Source organism: Podarcis bocagei (genome assembly GCF_964188305.1).
Source record: "Podarcis bocagei genome assembly, chromosome: 10".
Classification (NCBI taxonomy): Eukaryota; Metazoa; Chordata; class Lepidosauria; order Squamata; family Lacertidae; genus Podarcis; species Podarcis bocagei.
In genome coordinates this window covers 18,582,099-18,594,344 of record NC_138135.1, presented here as the reverse complement: position 1 = coordinate 18,594,344, position 12,246 = coordinate 18,582,099, and the positions used below count along the sequence as shown (strand labels likewise).

The 12,246-nt window shown below is 44.9% G+C and overlaps 1 protein-coding gene across 1 annotated transcript in view; it reads left to right on the top strand.

Annotated features, from left to right (window-relative positions):
- DERA (deoxyribose-phosphate aldolase) overlaps window positions 1-3,158 on the top strand; it is a 39,151-nt gene extending 35,993 nt beyond the window's left edge. The window contains exon 9 of the mRNA XM_081210544.1: window positions 2,672-3,158. Coding sequence (XP_081066670.1) covers window positions 2,672-2,728 — 57 coding nt within the window. The 3' untranslated portion in view covers window positions 2,729-3,158. The remainder of the gene's footprint in view (window positions 1-2,671) is intronic.
- Window positions 3,159-12,246: the final 9,088 nt, after the last annotated feature.

Sequence of the window (12,246 nt, the reverse complement as noted above, 5' to 3'; positions counted from 1 at the left end):
GATCCATTCCAGAGCCCCGTTCGCAACACGAGCAGAACGCAACCCGCGTCTGTGCGTGCTCAGGTCGCAATTTGCCACTTCTGGCCATGCGCGTGACGTCATTTTGAGCGCATGTGCGAGTGGCGAAACCCGGAAGTAACCCTTTCCGGTACGTCAGGGTCGCCACTGGATTCAGTCTGAAAAGGTTTAACCTGAAGCAAACGCAACAAGAGGTATGACTGTATAGACTTTAAAAATTGCCTTTTGAGAGGTTTCATTTTCTTACACTGCTGCTTATAACGGAGCCTCGCTTTTTAATTGGCGGTGTTTACCAATTAGTTCTGATCCACCTCATTTGGGGAGGCAAGGTCGTTCTGCACAGTAGTAATATGTCCATTTTGTACCATGTTACCCACCGTATAGGAATAACCCATGGGTAGCTCTTATGCTGTGCATTTGTGATGCCACAGGTTCAGTTCCCACCATCTGCTTTTCAAGAGACCCCAGACAAGCAGCATCAGTCTTGGCTCTTCTTGCCACCCCCCCCCCTTTCTCTATCCACAGCTTTATTAATTTATTTCAAGTGCTGGAAGGCTTTTAATGGAGAAGGCCGAGAGCTTGAAGGGAGAGCACTTGGATTGCATGCAGAAGGTCCCAGGTTTAATCCCTGACATCTCCATTTAAAAAACACCAGGTAGCGGATGATGAAATAGCGGAAGCCGTCAAACCCAATATTGTCGACTCTGGCTGTATTTTAATATTGTGTTGGAAGCTGCCCATAGTGGCTGGGGAAACCCAGCCAGATGGGCGGGGTATAAATAATAAATTATTATAATATTATTATTAGGTCTATTCCCCACCAACCACCACCTGATCTTTTTAAATGGTGATAGGGGGGATGGAACCTGAACTTTTCTGCATACAAAGCCCCACACACTATCCAGCTGAGCAATGGGAAAGGCCCTTGCTCAGCATCCTGTAGAGCCACTGCCAGTCAAAGTTGACAGCTCTAGGCTTGATGGACAAGCAGCCTTTCCTATTTTCCTTTTCAAAAAATAAAAATCTGTTGCCAAATGTGTGTGTGGATCATAGAATTGTAGAGCTGGAAGAGACCCCAAGGACACCTTCCTGGAATGCAGAAATATGCAGCTGATCCATATGGGGATCAAAACTACAACCTTGGGCTCTATCAGCACCAAACTCTACCCAACTAGGGCCGCCATCTGCACTACACATTTTAAGCAGTATCGTCCCACTTTTAACAGCCACAATTTCCCCCAAACAATCCCAGGAAGTATTATTTTGTTAAGTGTGTTGTTAGAAGGTAAAGGGACCCCTGACCATTAGGTCCAGTCGTGGCCGACTCTGGGGTTGCGGCGCTCATCTCGCTTTATTGGCCGAGGGAACCGGCGTACAGCTTCCGGGTCATGTGGCCAGCATGTCTAAGCTGCTTCTGGCGAACCAGAGCAGCGCACGGAAACGCCGTTTACCTTCCCGCCGGAGTGGTACCTATTTATCTACTTGCACTTTGATGGGCTTTCAAACTGCTAGGTTGGCAGGAACTGGGACCGAACAACGGGAGGTCACCCTGTCACGGGGATTCGAACCGCCGACCTTCTGATCAGCAAGCCCTAGGCTCTGTGGTTTAACCCACAGCGCCACCCGCATCCCTTAAGTGTGTTGTTAGGAGACCCCTATTTCCCCTCCCAAAGCTACTATTCCCAGTGTTCCCTGGGAAGAGAAGGATTGATTTGCTAAACCATTCTGGGGATTGTAGCTCTCTGAGAGGAATAGGTGTTTTTTTTGCAACCACCACTGGAAGCATGTAATGTGCAAAGCGGAAGACTTTGAGGGGGGGTAAGCCCCAGGACAGACTGCAATGGCTGATCCTTCACACCCCACATGCTTTGCGTGGTTTCGGTTTTGAGTAAGTGCATCAGCCCCAAGTAACTTTGCAACCGCTGAGGCTTATCATATTGATGGCACATTCACGAGAGTTGCTCTGGTGCTCTGGGAGATGGATTCGGATGTGCAAAAAATGTAAACAGGAAGGCAACAGTCACATAAAGGGGAAAGGAGAGAATTTCTTGGGACACAGATGTATTAGGCCCAATGCAGCTTTTGGAATAAATCAAGGTGGAGCAGTGGTTTCAGAGGAAGCTTGGGAAAATTGTGCTTATTCCAAAATGCATTGGGCCCAATGAAAGGTGATTCACCCCCCAATTTGGCAGGACCCAAACACAAAAGGCACTTTCCACATCTTTCTCCCTGGAAAGAGCCAGTGAGGTGGAGTGGCTGGACCCACTAGGCCACAAAGCCCTCCTATGTGGTTTCAGGTAAGCCACACACTCTTGGCTTGGCCTGCCTTGCAGGTCAATGTTAAATGAACCCCATGTGTGCTTCTGTTTCTTGGAGAGGAGCGGCACACAAAAATTGCCAACTAAATAAAATACGGAGCAAAAAACAGGACAGAATGAGATCATCTTGTGTATTTGGTGCTCAAAGGAGATGTCTTCAGAAAACTTGTGCTATTTTTATCGGCGCGAGTAATTAAAAGTTTATAAATGGTATCCGCTTTCTTGTTAACCTGCCCTTAATTTGTCAGCTTTGTTACACCTGTTTAATTTCATCTTTTCCATTGCTGCTCCGGTAAATTCGTTTCCTCCCCAACTGCTCTCCTCCCACTCTGCAGATTTACCACCATGTGACCGGCAGATACGCAGCTTCCTATGACCTGCCTATGGCTTAGACCAGTGACTGATTCATGATATAAAAGAGAGAGAAGGAAAAAGAAGGAAAAGGGGATAAACAGAAGAGGCGTAAGCAAGCGACGTCCTCGAATCCTTTCCTGCAAACAAGTCCAAGATGTGCTTGGGAAAGGATTAAAGGGCAAGGGGCTTCTGACTCACTTATTCACCAAGCTGGACAAGTGCTTATGATTATAAGAGAAATTCTGGATTTTGAAGGTTTTTCCAGGTCAATTTTGCTGTGCCTCATTCACTGCAACATTAATACCAGCGGGAGGGGAGAGGTGCAAAGAGATGATCAAATGATTGATTTAGTGCGAATTTTGTATTAATGGGTTTGTTTTTTGTACTGGTGTTTCCCACCCAACCCCCCTTCTCCGTGGCATAGGCTGCCTTAAGGTGGCACCGAAATAAACTATAACATGGCCTCCAGTATCAGGATGGACACTGTTGCAGGCTCTTTTGAGAGCCAGATGTCTCAGACTGCCTGCCCCTTCTCTAAAGCTGGGCTGCAGGCTTCAGGTCTGTTCACAAAATAATGCAAACAACGGGCATTAAGAAGAAGAAGCTCTTATTTACGCCCACCTGCCACCTCAACTGAATTGCAAGTGATATCTGAAAGTCTCCAGAGTCTCAGAAGCAACTTTTGATGTATTCAGTGGGAACCAGGGAGGTGTTGTTAGTCTAAACAAGAACAAAAGCAGATTCATTTATATGGATCTAAATCAGTCTCAGGTCCTCCAAGTGCCTTGGACTACAACTCCCATCATCCTTCACCATTGGCCATGCATGCTGGGAATGATGGGAGTTGGAGTCTTAGAACATCTGGAGAGCACTGGGTTGGGGAAGCCTGCTGTATCCCATGATGTGCTCAAAAACAAGAGCCATGGATGGTTGAATTATTCTCATCTTGAGCTTGTTAGGGCTTCAACAATTTGCCTCGCCCCCCTACACAGACACAGACATGCATCTTGCAATGTGTCCTTCCTTCCTTCCTTCCTTCCTTCCTTCCTTCCTTCCTTCCTTCCTTCCTTCCTTCCTTCCTTCCTTCCTTCCTTCCTTCTCTCTCTCTCTCTCTCTCTCTCTCTCTCTCTCTCTCTCTCTCTCTCTCTCTCTCTGTGTGTGTGTGTGTGTCTGTCTGTCTGGATTGCAACCTACTGTACTGCACATTGTACAGGATACACTACTTTTTTGAGATCCAGCAGGGTGCATGGCATTTGCAGCCTGCTAAAACCATAACTAAACCTCAGCTGCACCTTTATGCAAGAGTCTACAAGCACATGCCTTGGAGCTGAGCCCAGTGATTCTGGAGCACAGGTAAAGGACTGCAGCTTCCCCATTCATTGAGATATTTGGGGGATTTTTCTGAATGAGCGATCCTGACAGGCATTCAAGTGACACAACCTGCTCTTGCGCTGGAAACCTCTCCTGCTTTCGCAGAGAGCATTGCACATACAGGAACTCAACAGAACTCAGAAATGCAGTACACAGACCCGTCCACAAATTTCCCATTTGCTTTTAAAGTCCTTTTAATCGTGTACAAATACTGTAAAAAATCGTTACACATGCCTTAAATCTGAGCCTCTGGTGGGGGTTTTTTTTAAAAGGATGGGATTATACTTTATGAAATCTTGTCTCAACTTCTAACTTTGCAGAAATAAATTGCTTGACATTTTAAGAACATATGCTTAAATAAAAAAAAATATTCTGTGCAGGGATTGTTCTCCCGTTTCGCTTGAGATTAATTACCGTGCGCACGCGATTTAACTAAAAATAATCACTACCTTTCTAAAGATCAGGCCACCACGAGCTTTGTGCCTTATTTTGTTGCTGCCTTCTGCTGGGGAAGGAAGTGAGGCTCAGGCACTGGGCAGACTTCAGATTTTTTCCATTTTCTCTCTTAGACTTCCAGTTCCCGCTGCCACCATTGAATGGAACTGCCAACTCAAAAAGAAATGTTTGGCTTGCTTTTTAAAAAAGAGGGGTGCAGGATTTCAGTACTGCCTAGAACAGTGTTTCTCAAAACTTGGGTCTCCAGGTATTGTTGGACTACAACTCCCATCAAGCCTAGCTAGTGTTGGAATATTCTAGAAGAAACTTGTAAATGGCCTTGGACAAGATGCTAGGCAACAGAAATTTTCCCCAGCAACAGGCGTCCTTATCAGGGCATGCAGTCAACCAAGTCTGGGTCAGTGTAAATGAGTACAGTGGTACCTCGGGTTACATATGCTTCAGGCTATAGACGCTTCAGGTTACAGACTCCGCTAACTCAGAAATAGTGCTTCAGGTTAAGAACTTTGCTTCAGGATGAGAACAGAAATCGGGCTCCGGTGGTGCGGCAGCAGCAAGAGGCCCCATTAGCTAAAGTGGTGCTTCAGGTTAATAACAGTTTCAGGTTAAGTACGGAGCTCCGGAACGAATTAAGTACTTAACCCGAGGTACCACTGTATGTGAATGAGTCTCTGGCTGGATGGCTAAAAAGAGAAAAAGATGGTGTATCTTTATTTGCTTTGCCCTCCCTTTATTAATGACCAATGTAAAGTTCTGTAAATAATAAAGACTCTGAGAAACCGAACAAAATGGTGTTTATTCCTCTAATGGGAATTTCACTAAGAGATAGCTGGAATGCTGCTGCTGCTACTGCTGCGAAGAAGTAAAAGATGCAGGAAAACGTCTGTAAAAAGAACTGCTGCAGACAGAAATGAAAATCTAAGAGTAGGAAACTCCGACGAAAGGACAAGATTAATGGACTACGCAGAATTAGACAAAATTACTGGAAGGATTCGAAACTGGCGGGACCAGAGATTTGCAGAAGATTGGAAGAAATATACGAACTATTTGAAGAGCAATTGTAATCAAGAAATTACGCTAGTAGGACTACAAGAAGTTTTGTAAGGACAAATATATGAAATATTGCAAACAGAGAAAGAAGAGAAATTAGTTATGAGATTTAAAGGTAATAGTGGAAGTAAGAAATGTATATTAAGTGATTAGATTGGAAAATTTTCAGATGTGATTGATGGAAGTCAAAAGAACTGTATAAGATGTAAAAGTATGTTTGATTATTTGAAAATGATATGTTAAAAAAAACTAATAAAAATTTATATATATAAAGAAAATCTAAGAGTAGATGCTCATGCGCCAACAGCTAGCAGCCCCAGTGGTCAAGGATGATGGGAGTTGTAGTCCAGCTGGAGACCCAAATTAGAGATGAAGACGGGTAGACTGGGTCAATCTCTTGAGTGATCTGTAGTAGTTTGACAAGGATTTCTGACTCCCAGTTTAACAGGAACAGTAACAGGACTTCTAAATAATTCTGCTGGCATAAAGAAAGCTAATTGGGAGCACACGTGTGTGAAAGGTTTGTGAGCTCAGTTTTGCGCTGGTATGGAAAACAAATTCCTAGGCCTCAGAAAGCACTCGGAGGCATCCTGGTCTTTGTTTTATTATTATTTTAGCTATTTGCCTTTTGTATCCGGCCCTGAATGGTAGTTCTTGGGGTTCTAATGAAAACCAAAGTAGATCAGAAAAGCTGGAAATCTGCCATCCTAATCGAGAAGCTGCACCATAAAGAAGGCTGATTGCCGAAGAATGGATGCTTTTGAATTATGGTGCTGGAGGAGACTCTTGAGAGTCCCATGGACTGCAAGAAGATCAAACCTATCCATTTTTAAGGAAATTAGCCCTGAGTACTCACTGGAAGGACAGATCCTGAAGCTGAGACTACAATACTTTGGCCACGTCATGAGAAGAGAAGACTCCCTGGAAAAGACCCTGATGTTGGGATAGATGGAGGACACAAGGAGAAGGGGACGACAGAGGACGAGATGGTTGGACAGTGTTCTCGAAGCTACCAGCATGAGTTTGACTAAACTGCAGGAGGCAGTGGAAGACAGAAGTGCCTTTTGTGTTCTGGTCCATGGGGTCACGAAGAGTCGGACACGACTAAACAACAACAAATCGAGAAGCAGCAGCCCCTAATATCAGGCACATGGGCTTCAGTTGGGCTCTGACGTTCTTAGTAAATAAATTTCAGTTTGGGGGTAATAACTTTGCTTCTCCCCAAGTATTGCTTCTCCACTCATGTCAGCCAAGTTGATCCATAAAGCCTGGCTCTTCATAACTTTGAGGAGGACCGGAACAGAAGAAGCTACCTCCCTAACTTAATTTGCTCAGTTGTAACTTTGGTTTCCTCCTGCCCCCCCCCCCTTCAGAGAATAGAAGTAAGTTTTATCCTGCTGATTCTGTGCTGAAATGATCAGTGGTAACATCTGGATGATAGATAAAATGTCAGGGGTAGGATTAAAAGGAAGAATCATTTTTAATTAAATACAACCTGTGCAGAAAAAAAGATGAGGATTTGTCGGGGGGGGGGAGGAAAATCTCCATCTGGTCCATTCTTTAATAGGGCAGATGACAACCAAGAGGATTCTAACTGTACAAAAGGACACCGTGTTTAAAATGCCTAATGGCTATTTGAGCTAATATCCTGGCTGCTCTAAACTCGCATAGAAGAAGAAAAATTATTCTGTTTGTGTCCTATATGAGATTTTAGGCTAGCTGTTACTGTTTGGTACATTAGCTGGGAGAAAGGCAGATTCATTGCTAGGGATTATTAGGAGAGAGGATTGAAAATAAAACTGTCATATACACAGTTCTGGTCATTCCGCCTCAAAGATGGTAGTTGTCAAGCTTGAAAAGGACGAGGAAAATGATCGGGAGCTTGGAGAAAGCTTTTGAATGACAGCCACAGAATTTGGGACTTTGGGCTTTAGAGGTGGTGGGGAAAAGGGTCATCAGAGATGTTTGTGGGGTTGGGGTGGGGGGAGACACAGGATGGAGTTTTATAGAAGTTCTCATGGCATGGGGAAAATGGGTAGAGATTTCTCCTCTCTCTTTGAGGTCATCTGAAGAAGCTGATTAGACAGTAGATTCAGGGCCGACAAAATGGAGAACTTTTTCACACACCCCATAAGAAAACCCATGGCATCTTGCACACATAGTGAACAAGTTAGACTACAGCCCCCATCCCTGCCCCATAGCTCATGGTCAGGGAGCATGGGCATTGTAGTTCGGCAACATCGGGAGGGGCCCTGTTTCCCAAGAAGACGTCTTATCAAAAACTGGCCATAACAGCTATATTGAACCTCCATATTCATATCCTGTATACTAGTTGGAACCTTTCCCTACATGGGTTGATTTGGAGCTTCATAGAGCCCAGGGATAGACAAATCTGTCATTTTTTTGTTTCTCTCAGCACATAGGAGCCAACTCCAAAGGGGTGGAGGGGGACTCCCTAAACTTGGTGGGTGTCACCATTTAAATAGTGTGTCCGTGCTGTGTCATGTGATCGATTATGCAGGGTGGGGCTTACTCTCCCCCCATTTTTTATTCAAGTTGGCACCCCTGCGTTTTCCCAAGCTAAAGTTCAGCTTGCCACATTTCCACGTCAGGTTGTGATCAGTCTTAACCTCAAGAACATCCTCGCATAAATTCCTCAGCATTTTTGTATGCAACTTACCAAAATATAATGCAATTGTGTCTGTTTGTTTCACTGATGCATTCATTTTTATGCACACTTTCCCTTCAATACATGCATTTTTGTACACAACGTCTGGATGGTGAGCTGCATCACAGCCTTTGGAGAACTGAATTTGCAAACCAACCCCAATATCTCCCCCGCCCTTGTGGAGGCATCTGGTCGGCTGCTGCTCACAACAAGATGCTTAGATTTGACAGATCTTCTGTCTGATTCTCCAAGGCTTTATATAGGAGGTTGTGTGCGTTATGTGCTTTAAAAAAACAAAACCCCTGTCATCAGCAACTCCACTTTTTACAATTTCCTATGGTGCACTGCTGTGGGGCATTGTGGGAAATTTGAAATGGCAGTTTGTAGCAGCCCGTTACAGCTGCCAGGTAAACTCATGAACGTCCATGAACCTAGAGATGGTCCACTGAGGGCACTTTGTGAAGGCCACATTAAATCTGGAGTTGGCCTCAGAGGAAAAGTCCTAGGCAGTGCTTTCCCCCCAAGAAAAATAGGTGCCGAAACTCCTACATGGGAGACGGATTGAAGAAATGGAAATATGAATAGGTCCTGCCCCATAGTTTGGTCAATCGTGGCTAGGAGCTAGGTGGAGTCCAAGATCTGAAAACAAAGTGAAGCCTCACACACATTGGCCAGCTTCCATTTTGACTTGAAATGTTTGTTTTGGGCTTCTTGGAGCGCCCAGGGGGTGTACAAAGGGGGCAGGGGGTGGTCCACCCTGGGTGCCACCCTGGGGGTGTGACAAGATGGCCCTCTGCCTCCCCCCCAGCTGTAGAGCGGCCGAGGGCACACACAGCGTCTTACAGGCTGCTACACATGCACAGTCCGTATGGGTGCCACGCATGTGCAATCTGGGCAGTTCGCCCCGCCCCTCAGTGACCCCCCAAGTGCCGGAGAGGCTTCTTGCGCCACTGGGAGCACCGACCTTCAATGGCACCCACCTGAGAGGTGCATTCTGGGATGCACTGGCTGAAAGAAAGCATTTGTCCTGGGAAAGGAGAGTTGGATCTAGCAAAGTAAGGAAAAGATCGGAGGAAGGATTTTGATTGGGGAAGAAAGAGACAATAGCGTACATGAGAGGTTACAGAGGCAAGAGAGGCTGAAGTTCACATATTTATTTGAAATAACTTGTCAAATCCAGGGTTGCAGGCCTCTGTCACTGTCTGACGGAAGCACAGAGAATGACTGGCTCCGAGCCTTTTGTGAAGTGCATATATTGAAACTGCATTGTTGAACCACTTTTAAAACTCTGAACTAATGGGTACTTTGGCAACAGTTTCCAAGTCTGAAATCATTATTAATTCCTTTAGTGCTGTAATAACATTGATGGAGATGAACTCTTCTAACATTGAAATTGTATAGTATTTAGCAGTAATTAACGTCCCCTAATTAGGAAATGTTGCCAAGTAGTTTTCTCTGCTGGCTCCATCAGTAGTTAAGTGCAGCTGGATGAAAATTAACCACAAAGGGAACAGCTTGCGTTTTATGTGGAGTTTGCTTTTGATTGATTCAAATAGATATTCCTCAATGCTCCATCTTATTATCAAAAAAGGGTACATGGAATTATCAGTGTTAGAGAGAGCAAAGAAATCCACATGTCACAACAGATGAAGCTGATGGGGGTGGGAGCGAGAAAATTCACCAGCTGACCTTGGAATTCAGTCACAATTCCAACGTGGAGGCAATTAGATTTTAATGTGGCCACCACTATCATCGACGGAGGTGGTCAGTTTGGTGGGTGAAGAGGTCATTCATCCCATTTTCAGGCTATCCTGAGGGTCTGAAGTCTTCACAAATCACTGCAGTTCTTCTCAGATGTTCCTTGAACAGGTGGAGGGGGGAGAATGAGGATTGTGCAGGAGAGGCAGGGCCAACAGGGATTAGACCCACCAGCCTCAACCAGTTCCCGCCTGCCTGCCTTCTTACTGCCTCTGGTCTCTGTGGATGCCTTTGCAGAGCTCATCGTGGAAGAGGATGGGGACAAAGTTATAACGAGTTGGCTCTGACTCCACCTGTTATTGACCTTCCGGCCCTAAGAGTCCCAATGGGCACCAGCCAAGCCATCAGTGAGATTGCAACTGCGTCATGGACTGGTTGGACGCAGAGGAATGGTGGGAGGAACCAGCTGGGGAACCACCAAGAGATGAAGGCTCAGAGCCCAGGAATGGTGGTGGGACGATGACGATGATGAGTGGCCAGAGGTAGAAGAGGGATCAGACTGGGAAGAGGAGGTGTCAGAAGCTAAAGAGGTAACAGGACTTAGTGAGCTGGGAGAGTCAGTGGTAGAGGGAAGTCCAGAATCAGAGGCAAAAGCTGAAGCAGGAGAGTGGGAAGAGGGAAACCAAGAGGCAGAGATGATTCAGGCTGGTGAAGAGCCCCGGGTGTCTCCCTCTCCTACTGCTACAAGCTGCCCTCCACCTTGGCCTCCCAGAAGCTGAAGACGCATGAAAAGGGCAGAATGGGAAATTAAAGATGAAGAAGTGAAATCAGTAATGATTAAATGGGCAAAGGGGGTAGGGCAGAGGTAGGCAACCTAAGGCCCGGGGGCCAGATCCAGCCTAATCGCCTTCTCAATCCGGCCCACACTTACAACTGCATATTCTTCTACACTCGTAACTCATGGGTAGGCAAACTAAGGCTCAGAGGCCAGATCCGGCCCAATCGCCTTCTCAGTCCGGCCCACGGACGGTCCAGGAATCAGCATGTTTTTACATGAGTAGAATGTGTCCTTTTATTTAAAATGCATCTCTGGGTTATTTGTGGGGCATAGGAATTTGTTCATTTCTCTCCCCCCCCCCCAAATATATAGTCTGGCCCCCTCAAGGTCTGAGGGACGGTGGACCGGCCCATGGCTGAAAAAGGTTGCTGATCCCTGGTGTAGGGCATAACATACAAATTGAAGATTGGGGAAAACTGTGGAAAGTGAATTTGAAATTCACGGACTGCATATTGTTGGAAGAGAATTACATGAAAATGATGTATGGATGGTATATTACACTGGTAAAAATGGCCAAAATGTATAGAACAGAATCAAAGACCTGTTGGAGATGTAAAGAAAAGGAAGGTACCTTTTACCATATGTGGTAGACATATAAAAAAAAATAATGGGAAATGATATACAACGAATTGAAAAAAATGTTTAAAATAACATTTGTAAAAAAAAAAGCCAGACGCCTTTTTGATAGGTATTCTAGGTCAAGAATTACCAAAGGGGAAATGCAAGCTATTTTTATATGCCACAACTGTGGCAAGAACTTTAAAAATTGGAAGTCTGGAGAAATACCAAAGAAAGAACAATGGCAAGAAAAATTGATGAACTACGCAGAGTTAGCAAAGTTAACAGACAAATTACATGAAAATGATAACAGTGACTTCAAAAAGGAATAGAAACTGTTTACAACCTATTTGCAGAAACAACAAAAATAAATTGACTCATTGGCAGGATTTGAATAAACTTTCACAATTTTATTGAGTTTAAACATGGAGGACGACATTGCAACAACACAAAATAGTATATATGCATGCAGAATATAACAAGTAATGTAACAAACCAGAAGAGGAAGTTGAGGGAAGTCAGGTGGGGAGGGAGAAGATTGTAAATGTAATGGTAAGGTGGGATTGGATATTGGTATGTGATATATGGAATTTGCAATTATAAAACCGCAATAAAAATATATTTTAAAAAAAGAAAAGGGCGGAAGAGAGGTTGGCTTCATGCAGGCACAGTCCCCAATTGCTTGAGAAAACCCCCGGACAGGAGGGGACTTAGACAGTACAGAGGAAGTGGGAGCTTTCATTCTCAGCAACTGATTCACGGGGAAAGACGTACCAGGGATGAACTGCTGTGTTCATTAGGCCTGACACTCTGCCAAGTCTGTGCTGACCATGTTCTTGCTAATAAAGAGTTAACTCCAACTTGCACAGTCTGATTTACTGCCGGCTCTCTCCTGACAATCTTCTGCCCTGATCACT